Genomic DNA, 23,678 nt, shown 5'->3' on the forward strand with positions numbered 1-23,678 from the left:
GTAAGCTTCAGGCCACTGAAGAGTATCACAATCTGTTCTAAAGATTTTTTTTTTTAAGATTTTATTTATTTATTTGACAGAGACAAAGCAAGAGAGGAAACACAAGCAGAGGGAGTGGGAGAGGGAGAAGCAGGCTTCCCTCAGAGCAGGGGGCCTGACGTGGGGCTCGATCCCAGGACCCTCGGATCAGGACCTGAGCCGAAAGCAGACACTTCACTTAACGACTGAGCCACCCAGGCGCCCCTGTTCTAGAGATTTCGTCTCTGTAACATTATCCTTAGTGAAATGGGAAAGAAAACTCTGAAACCCCAACTGTTACACATAGTTTAAGCCAGTGGTTCTCAACTGGGTGTTGGGGTGGGGGAGATTCTGCCCCCTTCCCACCCCCAGGGCCATTTGGCAATGTCTGGAGACAACTTGGGTGGTTCTATCTGGAGAGGCGCTCTGGCATCTAGTGGACAGAGGCCAGCAACGCTGCTAAACATCCCATAAAGCGCAGCACAGTCTCCTAGAGCAAGGAATTATTTGGTTCCAAATGTCATTACCGCCAAGGTTGAAAAATCCCGCTCTAGGCCAAAAATAAAAATGATCACTGTGTGAGGCGCCCGGGTGGCTCAGTCAGTTAAGCATCTGAGTCTTGATCTCAGGGTTGTGAGTCCGAGCCCCACACAGGGCTCTACGCAGGGCATAGAGTCTACTTATTAAAAAAAAAAGAAAAGAAAAAAGATCACTGTCCAATGGTTATAAAATTTAAGAGATACAGTTGATACTATGGATTTAATTATACTTCAGGGCCTACTGTGTCCCTCCCTGTTTAAAAAAATATATGTATTATGAATGTATACACTAATCAACTCAAATAATCAAATGTTTTTCCTACCCTCATTATAATAAGAAACATCCAGAATATCACTCTTATGCTTAACTCATAACACCAGTAATTTAATGTGTTTTGGGTATTCATTTCCTAAACTAGAAACTAATTCTACCATTAAGTGTCAAAACAGATTCTAAATCCTAGTCCTGGTGTATTTTAAGCTGATTTCTACAAATGCAGATCTGTAAGTCTCACTGGGACCTAGGGGATAACCTTTGCCGAGAATGGAGCCTGGGAATCTGCATTTTTAGCAAGCTTTCCCGGTGATTCTTATCACCTCAAGTTTGACAACCACTGACAGACTTTGATTCTATGAGAAAAGAACTGCCATTCCCGAATTATTCTCACTGTAAGTTCAACAGCAACGATCAAAGAATTTATAAATACGGAAGCAGCAATATACAGCACTACGCCACAGTGGCCTTAGAGGGCCTACCCCAAACAGCAGCCCTTCCAAGTGGGGCCAGTCTAAGAAAGAAAGCCCATGAGCACCATCATAAAATAATGATGTTACCAGAAGTATTTTGTCTTCCAAACTCCAGATCTCCCCAGTCAAGACTGTTAGGGATAAACATCCTCACCCTTCAAGGAAGTGGATGTTCTTAAGCATCTGGCTGCCACAGGTGCAGGTTTAAATACATGCTTTATATTTAGCATTAAATGACAATTAGTACATTAACTGTGAGAGGTTAATGGTCACAAACCTAAGAACAATAATTAGACTTTCCATATAAAAGAGAAATATTTTCCTTCTGAATCTTTCTGCAGACTGAGCACCAAGTATGATCTCAATGGAGAGTACAAATTCGGATAATAGCATGTCTCCAAGCAAACAAGAAAAAGGAGGGAAAAAATGCAAGGCAAAACGAAGCAAATGGAAAGTGTATTAAATATTTAGGGAGGGGGTTATAATAAGAGTTGAGCTACTATATGTCAAGCACCTATCGTTTCTAGGCATTTCAGAAACACTCTCTTATTCAATCCTCACCACTTCCATAAAAGTAGATGTTCTGCTGATAAAAAATACTGAGGACCACAGAGGTTAAGTAACTTGCTCAAATTCACAAAGCTGGTAAGCAGGAGATTCAGACTCAGGGAATCAAGCTTTACTTAGCATTCCACCCCTTACCCCAGCCCACCCCAATATCCACTAACATCCTGGTAGTGGTTTCTGGAAATTTCTTGTGAACATGTAACTCAGTAGTTGCAAATATTCTTTTTTAAAGATTTTATTTATTTGAGAGAATGAGAGCGAGCGAGCACATGAGAGGGGGGAGGGTCAGAGGGAGAAGCAGACTCCCTGCTCAGCAGGGAGCCCAATGCGGGACTCGATCCCGGGACTCCAGGATCATGACCTGAGCCGAAGGCAGTCGCTTAACCAACTGAGCCACCCAGGCGCCCCGCAAATATTTTTAATTGACATTTCAGAGTGCTGGGTGCCTTATTATTACAATGAAGTCTACGGTGCTATATGGCTTGTCTGTCTTAGAAAGTGAATGGAGTCAAATAAACATTCTAAAACCCTAAAGCATCATACAAATATAAGGCGTGATGTTATTCATTAAAATTAATTTTATTTTAAGGATCTCTGGCAGATGGCAGCAGGATTTTGAGATACTTTGAAGTAATTAGTGACACCCTAGGATACTGTGAAATCATGACGGAGGTTACACTAAATTGGCTCCTAATAGCCGCATATAATATAAATGACTTGGACAATAGGTAATGTCATTTTAACAATGATATTAGAGAGACTCAGAACCTCCTCCTCAGATGTGGACATTCCCCAGGGGCCTCTGATCTGGGCCTTTCCTCTCCTTCTTCACCGTCCCATCCCTGTGGGCAGTCTCAGCTACCACAGGCCTCAGATCTCACCTCTGCACGTTGACCAAGCGCCAAGTTACGTGCTCGCCCTTCATCCTTTCCCTCATTTCAGGACTCGAAATGTCCCTGACATCAGAGATGTCTCCCTGGCATTTCAAACTTAAAACCGTCAAAAATCCAACTCATTACCTATCCCACCTTTTCTCTGGTATAATTCTTCTCCTCTTCCTGTTTTTTTCCCCTCAAGTAATTGTATCAGTTATCCCATCTGGAAATCTCAGAACCATCATCAGCTCGGCCTAATACATATAACTGGACCCTGGGTCCTCAAGGAGGCTCTCAAATGCACCCTCTTCTTCATTTGCTCCCACAGTTCTCTTTAAAATCAGCACAAAACCAACCGACACCTCTCTTCTTTCAAATACTTCAAGGTCTAGAGAACAGTGTCCCATCTCCCTGGCATGGCTCTGCCTCATCTAGCTCCCACCACTCTAGCTTCACCTGCCATACAGAACTTGGCCACCGGCCTGCCACCCTCACCAGGCAACTTTCTCTTCCTTAAATATGTGGGCACCCTCAAGCCGCCGTACCTTCATCTGTCCTATTTCCTTTGCTTGCTCTACTATCATCACAGAGCATAGCTTCTGGACATACGGTCTCAGTTTCTGTATCAGAAAAAGAAAGAAAGCTTACAGATCTATGATTTCCTCAGCTGCTCTATCAGCCTGTACATAACCCAACTCGGCACTTAACCATGTACTCATGATACCGGTTTGTCTGTGTTTACCCGGAGCCAGCATACTGCTTAAGGGCAGAGACCAAATCACATCATCCAGTACGCTTCCTAGCACGTAGTATAGCACACAGTATGTGATGTCTTTAAAAGTTTTGTGCAAAATGCATCACACAAGGGGATATTAATAATTGCACTTTCATATTATATACAGCATGCCAATTTCCAAAGGCTAGAAAAGTAAAACTTAGTTACCTCCCAAAGGTTTGTTCTTGGGTTGGTTACATGGTACACAGAACACATGTTACCACAAAAACAATGTTCAAGAGCAAGACTGCATTTAAAGCCCATTTTCTAAAATCTTATTTTAGTGACATTTTGGCTGAAACTTTTGCATATGTGGGGAAACGGCAAGACAGAATGCTACAGAATTACTTTTTCTTAGTATTGTAAAATGTATCTAAACAACAGCGAGACTTGGGGGGCACATGGGTGGCTCAGTGGGTTAAGGGTGGGACTCCTGATTTCAGCTCAGGTCATGATCTCAGCCCCAAGGCAAGCTCTGCGCTGGGCGTGGAGCCTGCTTAAGATTATCCCTCTCCCGCTGCCCCTCCCCCGCCTTTGTCTCTCCCGCTCTTAAAAAAAAAAAAAAAGAAAAAAAGAAAAAAGAACAGAGAGACTGGCTCATCAACCCTCCACAGAACGTCTACTCTGTGGCCTCCATCTGATTCCTATGGGTGGACAGGAAAAGGATCAGGAATAAAGAGAATGTGACCCAGCGGGGATAGAGCCCTGTGTGGGTGGGGTGGAAGCGGCCCTCTGCTGAAGGCTCTGGGGTTTGATGCCAGACGCTTGCCATCTTCCCCCAGTTTTCCCCATCCAAGGAAATCCGGAGTGGTGCAGCTGGGCGGGGTGAGCAAAGCCCCTGGGCGCAATTCAGTCAAGGAGCAGGCACGAGTGGAAAGCCTAAGCCAGTAGCACTTGGGGTGGCTGCAAAGGCAGGCTGGGACACGGGCAAACATGCCAGAAACCCCAATAAGTCATCATTCACTCCCAAACTCCACTAATACATATTAAGAGAAAGGGATGGGCTACAGAAGGGAGAAACGGCACATGGAGATTACAGGAGTCAGACACGATGTAAATAGAGAGGCTGCTTCCGAATTCGTAAGGTATACAAGACTGAACAAATTCCCTGGAAGTTTATTTTTGGAAGACAATAATAACCTCAAACTGGATGACATCATTTACTTCTCAAGAGTACTTAGAAAAACAATAACAAACACAGTTCTTTTCATTTTCCGATTATTTGGAGTTCAAACAAATGGGAGTTTACTCTATCAAAATTCAATATCCATATGTGAGTTTTCAGAAGAATGAGAGCTTCTTGATGATGTTTCTACATCTATAAATATGAATAATGCAGATTTTGGATTCTATCATATCAGATGACAAGATACAGCCTAAGCTTCAGCTCTCGCTAATTAAACGAATCAATTAAGAGACTACAGTTGCAACTGTGTAGCTGCTGTTCTATAGTAGCAATAACAACCCCACGGGGAGGTCTTTTACTACATTAAAATGCTGTCCTCCACAACTCCATCTGATATTATTAGAAACAGTTATTTGTGTCTTGCTGTCATATTAGCAGCAAAGGCAAATTATGGAAATATGCAGACCAGAATGGTCCCAGTATGAGATCAGGTTGGGTTTTCAGCCTCCAAGGGAACAATTGCTGAAATTCCAAAGTTCCCCAAAGTTCTTTAATGGAACTGATAAATCTATCAGCACAGCATCCATTTAGAAACTAGGTAAGGGTCACATATTTACATACTTTCCTGCTAAGTTGATACAATTCAACTAGATGAATTATCATATTAAGTTTACCCTCCTGAGTTAAACTGATGGAGTTCAAAATTGTTTTCGATGGTTGTCATTAATCGCTGTTACTTCGTAAACGCTTACTTTGAAATCTAATTGTGCTAGCATATCAAGGGTCATATTAATAGCATTCTTAATGGTAAATCTTTGTAAAACATGTTTATTCTACTGATATTATCACTCAAGCTTTCAAGGATAATAAGAAATAAAGTATATTTATTATCAATAAAAACTTAATTTAAAATGTACAATTTGAGATTTAAATTAGCTTTAAGAACTTCAGCATGATTTGGTTTCATTAAGATCTCTGGCTAAGCCTCAGAAACATATAATTTGATAGTTCCTCAAGAGTCCTTGGGTAAATGCCAATAGTGCAGCTATAAAGAAGCTGTTTATTGTACTAAGCTTATTTTTGCTTTGGGGCAATATGCATTGTTTTCACAAGAAAAAAAAAACAGTCTTGGTGAGATACATTTGACTTGATATTATAATATTTAAAAAAATAATGGTACTTTAAAAATTAAACAATGATTACAAAACAAAACTTTGGAATAAAAATGGTAACTTCTGCATTAAAAGCAGTAAGAAAATATTCATCCTTATTGTAAAGCATAGTTCAAGTAAGTAATTCTGGTTTAAGTAGAACACTGGATGTCTTCCATTTCTTTGTGAACTTATACTACCTGATGTGCACAAACTCACAGCTTCTCCAAAAAACATGCACACAAAACAAAACTCAGAAGACTTACAATTTGAAATAGGCACATATATCTTGGAAAAATTCTGGGATATGTAGCTTACCAACTATATTGGTATCTATGGTGTATATTATGGATTATGTTTGTATCCCTCACCTAAGCTCTAACAACCCCCAATATAATGTTATACGGACGCGGGTCCTTCGGGAGGTGGTTAGGTTTAGATGAGGTCAAGAGAGTGGGGCCCTCACTTATAAAAGAGAAGAAAGATGAACCACTATATTGTACACCTGAAACTAATCTAACACTGTATGTTAATTAACTGGAATTAAAATGAAAACTTTAAAAAAATAAAAAAAGAGAAGAAAGACCAGCACTCTCTGTCGTGTGAGAATACAGCTATCAGGTGGGCACTTGCAAGCCCGGAAGAGGGCCCTCACCAGGACCCAAATCTGCTGGCACCTCGATCCTGAACTCATCAGCCTCCAGAACTGTTAGAAATAAATGTCTGCTGTTTAAACCACCCACTCTATGGTATTCTGTCACAGTGGTCTGAACTAGAACAGTCATCCTTAGCAGTTATGGCAATAACTGGATCACACAGTAAAGTGATTTGTTCTTAAGGCACTCTGATGGTGAACAGCTTCACTTGAAAGTCAGAGAGACCTGATTTTGCATCCTGTTTCTACCAGCTGTTAGCACAGAACAGTCACTTAAACTGCCTAGGGCTCACTTTGTCTTCTGAAGATAGGCATACCCTTCACCGGTGTTCCTGCATGTTTGAGTATGATGTTAACAGGTAAGAAAATCCTTGGGAAAATAAATGGCAGTACTCAGGTCAGGTATTAATAAGGAATGATGCTCTGTTTATAAAATATACTTTTAGGTAAATTAACTGAGTTAGTTTTCAACTCTTCATATATGTGAAATACGCTTTCATGCCTACCTATGTAGAGTGTGTACTGGGTTGAATGCTGCGATCCAAAAATTCATGCCCAGCTGATATTTCAGAATGTGACCTCATTTGTAAAGAGGGTCTTTGCAAATGTAATTAACTAAGAAGAGGTCTTACTATATAAGGGTGGGCCCTAAATCCAATGACTGGTGTGCTTAGGTTGCTGTGACTGAATATACACAGACCTGGGGAAGAAAACCATGTGAGGACAGAAGCAGAGACTGGAATGATGCAGCTACAAGCCAAGAAACAGCAAGTACTGCCCCAACCACCGGAAGCTGGGAGAGAGTGCCCCAACCACCGGAAGCTGGGGGAGAGGTGCCCCAACCACTGGAAGCTGGGGGAGAGGTGCCCCAACCACCGGAAGCTGGGGGAGAGGTGCCCCAACCACCGGAAGCTGGGGGAGAGGCATGAAACCGATTCCCTGGAGAGCCTCCAGAAGGAGCCAACCCTGCCCACTCCCTGATTTCAGATTTCTCATCTCCTAAACTCTTAGAACACAATTCTGTTGTTTGAAGCTACCCGGTTTGTGGCAATTTGTTGGAAACAAATACAGTCCTATATCCTACCTACTGGGATGGTAATGAAACTGATAGATACTAAAGGTTAAAATTTGTATGTACATTCAAGTCAAATATGCTCCTCTGAATCATAGAGGCAAAAATTTCATCTCAGTGCCTTCTACTAATTCAGAGGAGTTTGCTTTTCATTATATAAAAATATTACTTAATTTTTTAAAAGATTTCATTTATTTATTTGAGAGGGAGAGAGAGAGCGAGCATGAGCAGTGGGGAGGGGCTGGGGGAGAAGCAGGTTCCCTGCTGAGCAGGGAGCCTGACATGGGACTCGATCCCAGGACCCTGAGATCATGACCTGATGGGTGTTAGGATAAGCTAGGTTGTGCTTCAGAAGTAACATTGAAATCTCAGTCCACGGAAGGTCAGGGGGACAATTCCCAAGCTCCAACCTTCCCCAGGGACCCATGCTCTAGGGACTCAACAACCAGGCATGTAGTTCCCCAAGTGGACATGGTAGGGACCTAGAGAGCTCACACCTCCTCTTGGCTGTCCCTGACCAGAAGTGAAGACATCACTGTAAGCAGACAATTCTCCATGGGTCTCTCATGCTTCTCTTCTACTTCTTGTGAGCAAAGCACTGACTGTCCTTTGCTCTAGACTATTTTTTCAAGGCTGTTTGCTATACAAAGACAGAGACAGTGTCTCCCTCGGAACAAAGGGAAGGCATGCTCACTGCCCATACAGAGGCTCGGGGTTCTGAACTAAACTCAGGTTCTTCTACTGTAACACAACCCACTGTGTGAGCAGGTGTCCTTCTGCCCTCTTCACACCACCCTGTGGGAAATGGAGCTCAGGGAAATGGTGCAAAACTAATGATATTCTGGCTACTGCTATTGCTGTAATAAACCATCCTTCATCTCTGACCCTGGAGTCTTGTCCCTTCTACCAGCATCCATGACTATAGCGGGTTAATTTGTCAGCTTCAAGTAGGGTAAAATCTCAGACCCTCCACAGTTCTTGATAGTCACTTCCATTCACAGCTCCTCGTCAGAATTAGTCATGTTGTCCGACCCAATCCTCCATGCCTTATCAAAAATGCAAATGACATAAAGAGACTAAACTCATGCATGTATACAGTCTCACTCCACAGAAAGATGGGCAGAAGGCTTGAAGAGGTACTTTACGGAGGAGCAGACTCAATGGTCAATAAACATAAATGGCCAATAAATGCAGAAAAATATGTTCTACTTCCTTAATGATCAGGATGTTAATTAAAACCACAATGGGGACACTACTGACACTGGCAAAAATGAACAAGTCTGATAATATCAGGTACTGGAGAATGTGGAACAAAGTGAATGCATTCACTACACACTCAATGCAGATCAACCCTAACGAAACGACAGCAGAGATGCAATCAGGATACGTTTGCTCATGTGCATAAATGCTTAGAGCAGCATGGAATTAGAGAAAAGACACCAGAGACCACCCAGGGGGCCAGCAACAGTAGAGGTGGACCTCACAAACAGCACGGAGCCAAATAACCAAGTCATACACAATTACAGAATATAATCCCATGCATGTCAAGCTTAAAAGCATGCAAAGCTTAACTGCTTGATATTTAAGGATGCATTTACGTGGAAAAATTATAAAGAAAAGGAATGATAAAAATTAGGAAGAAGTTCTCTGTGCAGGGGGGAGAAAGGATGTCTGATAGATAGGATGGAGAAAGAATACACAGTAAACCTTGGAGGTAATGATGACTTTTGTGTTTTTTTAGAAAACCTCTGGTGGGTATACAGGTCTTTGTTTTATCATTACTCTTTATAACTGACAAATATTTTATAAATGTTATTTTACACATATTACAAATATGTAAAGCATATTTATAACATTTTCTATAGCATATATATAACATTCTATAGCATATTTATAACATTTCTATATATAGCCAGCAAAATCTAATTTTAATAATGAGACTTATTTTATTGAGAAATAACAAAATGGTAGTTTTTTAAAGTTTGAAGTGTGTCAAAAACTAATTAAATTACTTATTTTGAAGTCTGTACCTTCTCTGAACTGAAATAACATTTCTGAACTTTATTGATGCAACAGAAGTCCCTCTTAGTCTAAACTTAAATTCCTCTTTGAACACTGAATGTCATGTTTGACAATATTCAAAAGCCAACTTGTATGGAAAACTCTACAAGTATTCTCACAGAGTGTATTTGGGAAGTCTTACCTTTACCGTATGACCTGCTAGCGCTCTTCCTGACTGAAAGCTTTGGAAACTGAATCTCTTTAGAAAATTAGGATCAAAGCAGCACACACTAGCTAGAAATTACTCCACACCTGTCCTAACAGAGTCCCGCTATCTCAAAACCTTTCCTTTCTCTCGATTATGGCTAATAGTACACACAGAAAAATGCCTTGTAACAAACCACAGTGGCCATCCCAACTGCTGTGATGCAGACTTCTAAAGTACTTGGAAGTGACTCTAGACAGTGACACTCCTTCTCTGTACAAACTGTATAAACGGTGTGGACAAATCTCTGGGATTTGTCAGCAAGTCACCTATGTTGGGGAGGGGGGCGGCATCAGCTCCATACACAGGTCCGCTGTGTGTGTGTGTGTGTGTGTGTGTGTGTGTGTGTATGTGTGTGTGTTTCCTACCATATTTTAGGAGCCTGAGTGGATAAAAAGAAAAAGCAGAGAAACCGGAGCCCCCTTGTTTGCTCTGCCCACCAACTAGCTGTGAACCCCTGGGCAAAACGAGCTGTCTTTTCTGAGGAAGACGGACTCATTGCTAAGGCCCCTACGCTTTTCCTTTTCCCCGTTTGTTTCTGCATTTGTTTTCTTTTTCTTTTTTAAGTCTAATCCTTGGGTCCCGCGCTTGTCAATGTCATTAATTCACTCGACAAGCATTCACTGAGTGCCCCCGGGACCCAAGGCCCTGCTCTGGGTGCTGGGTGAGAACAGTGAACACAACGGGCAAGAGCCCTGCGCTCACGGACCTTAGGTCATTCAAGTGGGAAAGACGGACAATAAACAAGTTTGGTTTTTTTTTTTTTAAGATTTTATTTATTTATTTATTTGAGAGAGAGAATGAGAGAGAGAGAGAGAGAGAGAGAGAGCATGAGAGGCGGGAGGGTCAGAGGGAGAAGCAGACTCCCCGCCGAGCAGGGAGTCCGATGTGGGACTCGATCCCGGGACTCCAGGATCATGACCTGAGCTGAAGGTGGTCACTTAATCAAATGAGCCACTCAGGCGCCCAATAAACAAGTTTTAAAAAAGTAAAATATGTCAAACATGAAAGTATGTCAAATAGTGATAACTGCTGAAGAAAAAGAACAAAGAGGAGGAAAGGTGGTCAAACTTTTAAACGGTGTGACCAGGAAGCCGTCCCTGAGGCGGTGGCTGTTGTGTAAAGGCTTGAAGAAAGTGCGGGAAACTTCTGTGCAGGTGTCTGGGGGCAGACAGTCCTGGCAGAGGAGAGGCAGATGAGGAGCTCCTGAGGTATGTGCCCAACACGTCTGAAGAAAAGTAACAAGGCCAACTGACTTAGACTGACATTTTTAAAGGATCACGCTAACCATTAAATGAACAGTAGGCTAAGGAGCAGGAGCAGAGGTGGGAAGACAGGCTGCTGAGAGGAAGTAAGGAGAGCACAAGGTTTTAGCTGGCATAGCCATTTTCCAAGATAGGAAAAAACTGCGAGAGAAACGCTTTGTTCTGTTTGTGGGTTTTGCCTATCGAGAACTCAGTTTTCAATACATGAACCCAGTGAACTCGATTAGAATCCAAGGAGAGATATAAGTGCAGACACGGAAGTACCCATGACTTACTGTTGCATGAAAAGATCTATAATTCTATTTCTGGAAGAACGCAGGCACGCCACGTTCTTTTGGGCTTCGCTTCATTGTGTGTTGCAGATACAGTGGGTTTTTTGTTTTTTTTTTTTTACAGACTGAAAGTTTGTGGCAACCCTGCATCTATCGGTGCCATTTTTCCAACAGCATTTGCTCATTTCCTGTCTCCATGTCACATTTTGGTAATTCTTACAGTATTTCAAACTTTTACATTATGACTGTATTTTATTATTACTGTATTATTGTGACCTGTGATCAGCGATTATAACTCACTGAAAGCTCAGATGATGATTAGCATTTTATAGCAATATAGTATTTTTATTTTTTTAATAGTTTACTTATTTATTTATTTTTGGTAATCTCTACACCCAAGGTGGAGCTCCAACTCACAACCCTGAAATCGAGTCACATGCTCTTCTGATTGAGCCAGCCAGGCGCCCCGAGCTATACAGTATTTTTAAATTAAGGTACGTGCGTTGTTTTTTAGACATAATGCTTTGCATACTTAAAAGACTACACTGTAGTGTAAACCTAACTTTTATATGCACTGGGAAACCAAAAAATTCATTTGATTCACTTTACTGCAACACAGGCTCTCTTGCCCTGGTCTGGAACCAAACCCACAATATCTCCAAGGTGTCCCCGCATGTCAATAATAATGTAAATGCCTCTAGGGGATGGGATGTGTATACTTCTGTGATGGTGAATTTTTATGTGTCAATCTGGCTAGGCCACAGTATCCAGATGTTTGGCCAAACATTATTCTAGATGTTTCTATAAAGGCATTTTTCAGACTAACATTTAAATCAGTAGAGCTTGGGTAAAGCAAATTACCCCCCATATAATCTGGGTGGGCATAATTCAATCAAATGAAGAAAAAGGACTGACCTCCCAAGCAAGAAGGAATACTGCAAGTACATGGTCTTTGGACTTGAACTCCAACTATTTCCTGGTCTAACTGTGCAGATTTTGGTCCCCCCCCCCCGTGCCCCAACACTCACACATCCTGCTGGTTCTCTTTCTTTGGAGAACCCTAATACAATTTCTTAGGACATGCACTGAAATAATATTTAAAATTTTAAATTAAAAAAAAAGCAAGGAATAACTTATTCATCAGAAAAACAAAAATAACTATAAATCTCAGGTGCAACACTTAAAATTTATGTGACATCAGTCAAGTGCCTATGCATATACTACCATATATACTGCAATACATAAACTTGACTGTGCCTTTATACATATGTAAACTGTAAGTGCACATATTAATGTGCTTCCTACCTCAATGGCTACAAATCACTACTCTTTTGATCCAAGCCACAGGCCTTTCCTCTGATATTCTCAATAAACTCACTGAGCAAACAGAAATACCCAATGTGAATTCACAATCTGAACAAGGTACCCAAAAAACACGAACAGACATTTCACAGATTTTAAATGATACCTAGTAAATGAATACATGGAGAAATGTTCATGACACAGAGAAATGCTAATTAAAACAATAAGCTACCTTATTGTTTGAGCATACCTCATTGGCATGATCATTATGATCATTACTTTTACATTAAAGGAAAAATAATAACTGTAAAGTAAATATCTTTTCACCAGATAAAGTTAAATAATTTTGAAAATTGTAATCACTACTAGTGAGAGTGCAAAGTAGTGTTCTAAAACGTGATAAAGGGCATTCAAAAGAGATATGAAGTAACTGGTAACATATACTAAACCATAAAATTATTCATGGTTTTCATTCCACTTAGAATGAAATATATCTTATACATTTTTAAAAATATCCATGTTTGAAAATAATTCAAAACATCAAGAAAGCAAAACCCATGAAGTTGTTCACTAGAACACCATTCATAATGGCAAAAATGAGGGATAACTTAAATACCTAAAAACTGAGATTCATGGATAAGGAAATATGTCACATCTACTCATCAGAATGTTAAACACAGTTCCATTAAAATGATGCTGATAAATATTTTCTAGCAATATGGAAAATGATTAATAGGATCTTACGTGAAAAAAAAAATCAAGATACAAAACTATGACTCAGTTTCCTTAGAAATGTGTACTCAAAAGGACCTAATAGAGAAAGTTATAAGCAAAACCGACAGGAAAAAAAAAAAAATCAAGGTCACTACGTTCAAAAGCATCTTAAATAATGTTTCTTATTTTTATTAAAAAAACAGGCAGAAAAAAAGCACTTAAAATGTTCAACAAAGTGCAAATAATTAAAAAAATTATTTTCTCTCTAATAGGAAATCGCTAAAATTATTCTATCATGGAAACTTCTTGAGCACATTAAAGAAGGCATTTCTTATACAAACATATGTCATTTAATAACAAAACAAAACCATGATGAAGACAAGTTCAAATACATAGGCTAAAGCTAGCTGAACACTTTTTTCTCTGTTAAGTGAATATACAAAATAATAATCCTTTCATACTTACCACTGTACCAAGAAACTGAATGCTCATGTTTCCACCTGCTTCTCGAGAAAGACACTGGGAAAGGGAAAAAAAAAAAAGTATAGAATAAATTCACATCCACACAAAAATGTGTACATGAATGTCCGTAGCAGCATTATTCCTAATAGCCAAATAACCTAAATGTCCACCAACTGGTACATGGATAAACAAAATATGATATATTCATATAAGGGACTATTCGGCTATAAAAAGAATGCAGTACTGACACATGCAACAACAGAAGGCCGTCACAAAGGACCTCGTATTATATGATTCCATTGAACATGAAATGTCCAGAACGTGCAAATCCAGAGATAGGAAGTAGATTAGCACAGTTTGGCAGTTCTCCGCAGAAAACCCGCAACTGCTCTAGGGACTTCCTGGTCCTCACACTTCCTGGGCTAGTACAGGTTGCCTAAGAACACACCAAATGTCACAGCTTTTCATTAGCGTAGATTACTTTATACCACCTGTCAAGGAAAGGACTGAAAGAATTTTTTGATTCCCCAAGAAATTGGGGGGCGGGGGAGTGAAACTTGGAGCCTCATGGACCTGTCAACAATTAGGAATGAAAGTAATGAAGATATACATAAACTCTGGCTGTCCTACTGAAAAAAGAAACATGCTCCTAACTCTACAGCAGGGTGCCAAGAGGCAGAGATTGCCAAAAATGCTAAGTCTGGAACAGTAAGAAAGGGTAGCAGATTCTACGGATGCATTAGATGAAGTTGTCCAGGAAAGAGACGATGCCCTAAGGCTTCTTCAGACTGCCCAAGAAAAAGCTAGACCTCATGTTTGGATAAGAGGCATCTTTGGAAGAATCATCTGGCACAAGTTCAAGAAGTGGCTATGCCTTGGTACCTAAGTAACAGATACAATAAGAAATGATTCTTTGCCAGGCCTCACGTGGGGCATTTTGTCAGAGTGAGACTGGAGAAGCCCACATTAAAGCCAGTAAGTCTAGGGGGAAGAAGTAAGAAAAATTTCATACACAAACAATGAATCATGGAACACTACATCAAAAACTAATGATGTAATGTATGGTGATTAACATAACAATAAAAAAATTTAAAAAAAATAATTAAAAAAAAAGTAAGAAAAATTTCTTCAGAAAGAGTTTCCATGGGGCGCCTGGGTAGCTCAGTTGGTTAAGAAAGAGTTTCCACATCTTTCTGAAGCCCAGAAGTCAAGTCCTATCTAATAAGTTTGAACTCTTAACTTACATTTTATTCTTCTTGGATAATAGTCTATATACAAAAGTAAATATATGTTAAGTGGCTTCATAAAGAACTTGTGTTTTCAGCTGAATGACAACTGACTTACTGATTGGTCGAAGTGTTAATATGCCATGCTAATTCTGGGAGTGGTCGTGCTTTTACCAAACTTTGAAAAAAATCAGGTATAAAGCACAGATCAAATTCCTTTTAGAAAGAAAGGAAGGGGGGAGGGAAAAGAGAAGGAAGAAGGGAGGAAGGAAAGGCGGCTGCCTGGGGGAGACGGCAGGGAGGAAATGGGAAATGACTGCTCATTAGTAAGGCTTGCTTTCTGCGTTGGTGAAAATGTTCTGCAATTGTTTGTGGTGATGGTTGCACAACTTCTGTGAAGAGACTAAAAACAGTGACTTGTGCACTTTGGGTGAACTGTGTGGTGTGTGAATTCTACCTCAATAAACCTGTCATAAAAAGTTAGCATTTGTTTAAAATAACAAGAGGACAACACAATGCTTCTACAACCAGAGAGCAGTGAAAATAGATATAACCTCTACGTTCCGCAAATATTTGTAAATAAAAAAGCTCAAAGTGAATACAGTAGGATTTATGCATATCTTGTTTGAATTTCAGTTTGCTAGAAATGGATAACTAAATAGTTCACTAGAAGTAAATTATATTTTTTTTCCAGATAATTCTCACCTGTAAAATTGCTCTATTTATTCCTAGCTTATTCTTCAAAATTCTTTCTTTCCTGCGCTACTCAGAAAGGGCCTAACGGCCTCAAAGACTCCACAAAAAATAAAGCCTTTCTAACTATGTAGCTATATGTTTTTTTTTTAAAGTTCCCAGGCGTAGCCCTGGGACAGGCAGGGCTGCCTGCCATGGACTATTACAGATACATCCTAATTTTATTCTTTTTAAGAAGTATAGGTTTACCAACCCCAATCTTTAAGATCACTCAAGTCCTGGAACCCAGAGCAAATCTCCAGAATTCAAGCTTGAGTCCCTGGGTCCTTGACTGAGGGAAGTTAGAGCAGTCAGAAGGAAAGCGGATTAATGCACTAGGACAACAAGATGGTTACCCCACCCGCAAGTACTGCCCCAGTGACTCAACACAAGAGTAGTCTGACCAGCACACTCAACGTGGTGTGCTACAGTGCAGAAGACTCAAAATCAGTATTTTTATCCATTAACTTCACTTCTAAGATTTTATCCTAAGGGAAAAAGTCATGAGTAGGCAAAACGTTAATAACAACAACAACCAAAAACAAAAGAAGCCCACAGCTACAAAAATGACATCACAGTGCAGTTTACAGAATCTAAAACCTTCCAAGCAACCTAAATGATGAATAAAAAAAAAAAAAAAACGGTTAAATAAATTATGGTATAATCCATGCAGCCATTAAAAAATCTGAGACATGAAAAAATGTTCACAGTATTATTTCTAAGTGCAAAAAAAAAAAAAAAGAACAAAACAATGTTTGGAATCTATCATGATAAAAACTTGTATATGTTAAAGATAAAATTCTGGCACAGATAATGCACATAGCACAGTTAACTACTATTTCTCGGTGGAAGATATTAGTTGGCCTTTCTTTTTGGCTCACCTATTATCCCTATTCTTCCAAATGGACATATAGAACTTAATAAAGGCAAAAAGAGAAACAGTACAGAATGGAACAAAATCAATTATTTCCCTCGACGTCCTAAGGGATTAAGAACTGAGTCCTGAATCCGGGGTTCTGACACTGGCACTTCTACGTTGGTCATCCATCCATCCATCTATCCATCCATCCGTTCATCAACTATATTGAATTGAACACTGCCAGCTGAATTAAACTTCACCCTCTAGGTGACTGAAGGAAAGAAGAAAATTCTACAAAAATTATAGGGGCATCTGGTTGGCTTAGTCAGTAGAGCATGCAACTCTTATCTCGGGGTTGTGAGTTCGAGCCCCACACTGGGTGTAGAGATTACATTAAAAAATAAATAAATAAATAAATAAATAAATAAAATTATAATTCAATATGATAAATCCATAGTACAAAATGTACAAAGTATTAACAGATAAGAGGCCAGACCAGCTAAATGCCCAGAAAGGTTAAGGAAGACTTGAAGATACACAGTAGAGCTGGGTACTAAAAAATGAGCAGACACTCTCTAAAAGGGAAATAAATGAACCACTTTTGGTCAGATGGGACAGTATATGCAAATTTCAGATAAAGAAAATGCACGTGAGTTTAAGGCGTGGTGAATTGTCCATATGGTCAGAGATAGGTTTGGTTAATGGAGTGAAGGGGCAAGAAAGGAAAACAGAGAAGGAATTACAGAGCCAAGTCCCATCTTGCACAGATTTCACACTTAACCAAGTTCTTATATTTAAAAACTGTGGAGGAACATGGTTGTTTTAGAAAGATTGATGGTCTGATGTAAGGTTCAGGATACACAGGAATCGGGGAGGAGGTGGGCTGGGAGACCAAGGAAAATGCCGCAAGGTAGCATTCACTAAGGTAGGAGGCTCAAAGGCTAGATAGAGGTGAACCCAAAAGTAGAACTAAGCCTGTTTCATTCACAGAAACGTAGAATTTGGAGAGCAAATGGATCTCAAAATCTACATTTTGTTTTACTTGTAAGGAAAATAAAGATACAGGGATATAAAAATAATCTGCCTGCATTGCAAATGGAGAATAAGAATCCCAACCTAGGGACGCCTGGGTGGCTCAGTCGTTAAGCATCTACCTTTGGTTCAGGTCATGATCCCAGGGTCCTGGGATCGAGCCCCGCATCGGGCTCCCTGCTCCGCGGGAAGCCAGCTTCTCCCTCTCCCACTCCCCTTGCTTGTGTTGCCTCTCTCGCTGTGTCTCTCTCTGTTAAATAAATAAAATCTTCAAAAAAAAAGAATCCCAACCCAAGTAGTTGTGCAGGGTTGGGATATCTCTATTGTGCAGGATGGAATATCTCTACAATTTCAGACCAGATCATCACTTAGATGGTGAGTTCTTTAAGAACAAGGACCATTTCTTACACTTCTTCCTTAATCCCAACAGCATGCAAGTGAGTGCCACAGCAACGGAAACGAAAAATCAATCTTCACCAAGAATTCTAAGTTTTTCCATACTATGAAAGACAAGAGTGATCTACATATCTCTCAGTCTTCGACTGTTTAGCCAAAGTTTTAGCTGGGCAGAGTCAGAGGTGTGTAATCAAGAAATCAGGGAAAGGAGTGCTGTAGAATGATGTAGATTGAGGACAGGCAGTCCAATGATACGCTGACTTCCACACTGCTGAGATTTTGAGTAGTGAGGTAAATACTCAGTGAAAGCATTGCCATTACTCCAAACCCAGGACTCAACCCAGCAGCTGTTAAATCTTCCTTCCTCAGAAGCCTGAGGCAGAGATCCAGAATCCAATCCATATTTACCAGAACAGAATGAGCACAATTAATCACCTCTGTCATGCAGTAACAGATTTAATCCTAATAGCTATTCAGAATGAGAAATTTTGATTGAAAAGTGTGGCTGTTGGATTCTGGGAAGATGGCAGTGGTGGCATGGTTTCTGAATCTTCCGCAGAAACGCTGAAGAGGCCCAGAGACAACAAACATCCCTAGCACCCCAAATGTTGTCTACAAATACCACTTCCCACTCCAAGAAATCAAGGTTTCTCGGCAGAATGGCTGATCCCGAGTTTGGGGCAGAAATGAGGCTGCTATATCTTGTCACATCAGAAAGTAAGGAGCTATCAAAGATTGGGGCCATGTGAGAAAGACTCAGGACTGAAAACATTCCCTGGCCAGAGCTGATGAAGTCTGACCGACAATAAGGATTGTAACTGCAGTGGATTAATGCAGACCAGGTATGTTTGAACCCATGAGTTCAAAGTGGATACCAGAAACAAAAACAAAACACCCTAATTTAGTCACTTTTGGAGAATCATAGGGAACCAACTCTCTAGGAACTGGAAAAATCAAGGGAAAGGATCCAGCATTTATCTTTTCTATGAAAACTGTTGTCCTGGATAACCCAAGAAGCAGTTGAGATAGAGTTTCTCTTTAAAGAATTAGTCCTGGGGGCGCCTGGGTGGCTCAGTTGGTTAAACGACTGCCTTCGGCTCAGGTCATGATCCTGGAGTCCCGGGATCGAGTCCCGCATTGGGCTCCCTGCTCAGCGGGGAGTCTGCTTCTCCCTCTGACCCTCTTCCCCCTCGTGCTCTCTATCCCTCATTCTCTCTCTCTCAAATAAATAAATAAAATCTTTAAAAAAAAATAAAATAAAGAATTAGTCCTGGTAATAAATGAATAAAAATGACAATATTGGAACATCATCATTTTGTAAACCTTGATGAATTTATTGACCAAAGCTTGAATATCAACGGAGTGGTGACCAGACAGTATGTGTGTCTCTTACAGAGGCACACCACACCATTTTATGACTCAGTCTTGCCAAAGATAATGGCACCCAAATCTGATTACATCTCTAGATACAAAGATCAATTTATAGAAAACAAAGGAGGAAGGACATGTTAAGCCTCACCACTGGGATGCAATCAGCTCAGTTCTGGCAGTGAAAAACTGTACAAGACAAAGAATCCCTTTCCTTCAACAAATAAAATGGAAGGATAAAAAAAAAAAATTCTATAGCCATTTCCCTCCAGCTACAGTCCCCTTTGTCCTTTACAGCCAGACTCCTTAAAAAATTGTCTCTCTCCATGGTCTGTACATTGTCCCTTTCCATTCTCCATTGAACCTGTTCCCATGTGTTTTCCCCCCACCGTTTGTCTGTAGGCCTTCCCATCAAGATCACCTACGATTTCCTTACCTATCAGTTGGCTTTGTCCTCATCTTATCCAGCAATGCTAGAACTGTTGATGATTCTCTTTCCCAAACACAATTCTTGCACTGATTTCAAGGATATCCATGCCCCTGGTTTTAGTCCTACCTCCCTGGCAGTTCTTTCTTAGCCTTCTTCGTCTCTTCATTCAATTTCTACCTGGGGGAGGGCCCCAGCCCAGCCCCAGCTCTCTTCTCTTCTCCAGCTACTTTCTTCCCCTGTGTCACCTCATCCACATCCATGCTTCCCCCCAATGCAATGCCCATCTTAAAATAAATCAGCTTCATTGAAGCATACCTTACGTACAAAAGAATGCATTCCATTTAAAGTATAGAATTCAATGACTTTCGACAACTTTAAAAAACCACCATCACAATCAACATACAGAACATTTCCACCACCTCCAATATGTTCTTCCTGCCCTTTCACAGTCCAATCTTGGTCCCTGCCCTCAGGCAACCACTGATCTGCTGTCTAATAAACGAGTTCATTTTATTCATCAAATGGACATTGTTTCCGCACCTTTTAAGAAAATTTTGCATTAAAATTCCTGAATATCTTTGCCAATAATCAACTGACCCCCTCTATCTGCATCCACTTCTACACTTCATTCTGTCCCAAATATCTACCTACCAACACCACACTGTCCTGATGCTGTTTCAGTCTTTTTTTTTTTTTTTTTTTTTAGAGATCTCATTTATTTGACAGAGAGAGACACGGCAAGAGAGGGAACACAAGCAGGGGGAGTGGGGGAGGGAGGAGCAGGCTTCCCCCCGAGCAGGGAGCCCGATGCGGGGCTCCATCCCAGGACCCTGGGATCATGACCTGAGCCGAAGGCAGACGCTTAACGACTGAGCCACCCAGGCACCCCTAAATAACTAAATTTTTATAAATAAGTAAGCAAGCAAAAAAAAAAACAAATAAATAAATAAATTTCGTCTTCTTGTTAAGTCGTAGTCTCTATACATTCTGGATTTTAACCCCTTAGCAGATATAGGATTTGCAAATATTTTCTCCCATTCACTCTGTTGTTTGTGTCCTTTGATGCACTGACATTTTTAAGTTTGAGGTAGTCCTATTTGTCTGTGTTTGCTTTTGTTGCCTATGACTTCGGTATTATAACCAAGAAATCATTCTTAAGTCCAGTGTTATGAAGCTTTTGGCCTCCATCTTCTTCTAAGAGTTTCATGGTTTTAGGTGTAACATTTAAGTCTTTAATCCATTTGAGTTAATTTTTATGTATGGTGTAAGATCCTTTTGTAAGTGGCAGATTCATGCTTTGAGAGAAAATCTACAGGCTTATGACTATGGGATTTATGTTTTTAATTCCCTTTTGTCCTAAGAGTTCAAGACTCACAGAGTCAATCTGGACCTCAATACTTGGATATCTAATGTACATGTTAAACCTACCAAGTCCAAACAGAATTATTGATTTGCCTCCCCAAACCCGCTCCTCCCCTACTTCCTATCTCAGTAAACACTGCCATCCTTCACTCAGTTGCTTACCCTTCATTCTCTAACTTCCTTCACCTGGTATCTGATCTGTCCCTTTTTTTTTTTTTTTAAAGATTTTATTTATTTATTTGAGAGAGACCACAGAGGGAGCAGGAGAGGGAAAAGCAGGCTCCCTGGTGAGCAAGGAGCCCAACACGGGGCTCGATCCCAGGACCCCAGGATCATGACCTGAGCCAAAGGCAGACTCTCAACCGACTGAGGCACCCAGGCACCCCTGTCAATCTTTTCTGCCTTCCTCCCCAAATATATGTCAAATTAGTTTGCTTCTTACCATCTCGCCTGCTACCACCTTAGTCTAAGTCAAGGCTTGACAAAAACTCTTTCCGTAAAGGGCCAGGTAGTAAGTGTTTTAGGCTTTGTGAGGCAAAATGGAGGATGTGATGCATCTAGTTACAGAACAAGAGAGAAAACAGATTTTCATGATTTCTTGGGGACAACATTCAAAATACAATAATACGTAAGTTCTATGGTATTTTTTGGTAACACTAATAAGGAAAATGGAATTCTCTGATTTAGGGATAAAATTCTGTTTAATTGGGGCTCAAAGTTAGTATTCTCTATCATCACAATCAATGGCAAATATGCATCTGTTAATGCTGATCTGCAACGAGATTTTACCTATTTCACCTTTTTTTTAAAGATTTTATTTATTTATTTGAGAGAGAGAGAGAGAAAGAGAGAGCAAGCACAAGCAAGGGGGAGCAGCAAAGGGAGAGGGAGAAGCAGGCTCCCTTGCCAAGCTGGGAGCCGGATGTGGGGCTTGATCCCAGGACCCTGGGATCATAATCTGAGCTGAAGGCAGACGCTTAACCTACTGAGCCACCCAGGCGCCCCGCTAATTCACCTTTGACAATACCTTTTCCCACAAACAGGTACTCCTAAATACTGATGACAATCCACAAGCATAGGACTCTACTTAAGCATATTCATTGCTTGGAAGGCATTTACAGAATTTTGTTAGATTCCTCTCCTGATATTTGCCTTTAGCCTAACCTTACATTTCAGTCTGATCACTTCCAATTTTAGGCTAGGTGGAAGATCTTCAACTGTACAGTGAAATGGATTTTAAAATATGGGTATTTCCTTTGCTCTTGCATTGAGGTTTGAAAAATGCTGTTGAAACTGTGGTTCACTTCTTGTTTTAATCTTTTGACAGCCTGGGGAAGTGTAAAAAGCAGCTTGACATTAGTTGTGATTCAAACATTAATTGTCAAAATGATATTACCACAGTATAATTTTTGCATGTAACTACTGTTTTGTCTTGCAATTTTAGGTTGAATTCATTAACAAACATCAAATCTGCAGCATAAGCTAATTTTCAAAGCCCTCTGATGTTTGGTAACAGTGGCTGAGGGTGCTTCTTCTTATTCGGAAAAATTTAAATCTTGGTTCTGAGCTCAAAAATATCACAATAAACTTTACCACTGCTAAGCCACTGAATTGCTGTGTGATCGGGAAATCGGGGAATTAAGGTTCTACTTAACAAAAATTCCAAAAGCAGTCATAGCAAATAAAAAACAAATAAATGTGGCTATATTCCGGTAAAACTCTATTTATGGACGCTGAAGTCTAAATCTCACATACTTTCCATGTGTCATGAAGCACTCTTCTTCTTTTAATTTAAATGTAATAACCGCTCAACTTGGGAGCCATCCAGAAACAGGCCTTGGGCTGGATTTGGCCGACTCCTGGTCTCAGCCATCAGCAATTATCACCTGGATGACTATAATGATCATACAAATGGTTCCCTTAATTCCACCACTGGTCCCCTGTGGTCCATCCTCCTCACAGCAGTGATTTTAAATCACATCCTATCATTCTTCTATTCAAAACCCTTCAAAAGCTTCACAGTGGGAACTGAATAAAACCCAAACTTTTTGTCCTACAAAGACCCTATACAATCTAGTCCCTGCCTATCTTCTTCCACTCTCCTAAGCTCGACTCAAGATGCTGGTCTTCCCTCAGGCCTCTGCACAAACCACGCTTGTTCCTGTCTCTGAGCCTTTGCACTTGCCATTCCTGCAACTTGGGACTTTCACCCCCTAAATTTTTACGTGGCTGCCCTCTTCTCCTCATAGGTCTCAACTCAGTGTAAGCTATTCAAGAAACAACTTTCTAGCCACCCTAGCTAAAGCTACCTCCTTTAGGTACTTTCTATGAATTATCCTGTCTTATAGCCTTTATCGACCTTCTTAGTACTCAAATTACCTCATTTATATAGTGTTTACATGTTTGGTATCTACATCCCTCTTGTAAAGGTTGCACATGTTGGGGGGTGGATAGGAGGAGGGGGAGA

At 40.4% G+C, this 23,678-nt stretch overlaps 1 protein-coding gene and 1 pseudogene across 5 annotated transcripts in view; one reads left to right on the forward strand and one right to left on the reverse strand.

Annotated features, from left to right (window-relative positions):
* Positions 1-23,678, reverse strand: part of PCCA (propionyl-CoA carboxylase subunit alpha) — a 394,194-nt gene that overhangs the window by 56,308 nt on the left and 314,208 nt on the right. For 4 of the 5 annotated variants that reach the window (XM_073894336.1, XM_025874636.2, XM_073894337.1 and 1 more), the window contains one exon: positions 13,810-13,863. The exons of the other annotated variant lie outside the window; for it this stretch is intronic. In XM_073894336.1, coding sequence (XP_073750437.1) covers positions 13,810-13,863 — 54 coding nt within the window. The remainder of the gene's footprint in view (positions 1-13,809; positions 13,864-23,678) is intronic. 5 annotated transcript variants of the gene reach the window in all.
* LOC112826576 (large ribosomal subunit protein uL29m-like) lies at positions 14,450-15,028 on the forward strand (annotated as a pseudogene).

The sequence above is a fragment of the Callorhinus ursinus genome, unplaced genomic scaffold (assembly GCF_003265705.2).
Source record: "Callorhinus ursinus isolate GAN/ISIS: 27379988/994484 unplaced genomic scaffold, GSC_fseal_2.0 scaffold7, whole genome shotgun sequence".
Lineage (NCBI taxonomy): Eukaryota > Metazoa > Chordata > Mammalia > Carnivora > Otariidae > Callorhinus > Callorhinus ursinus.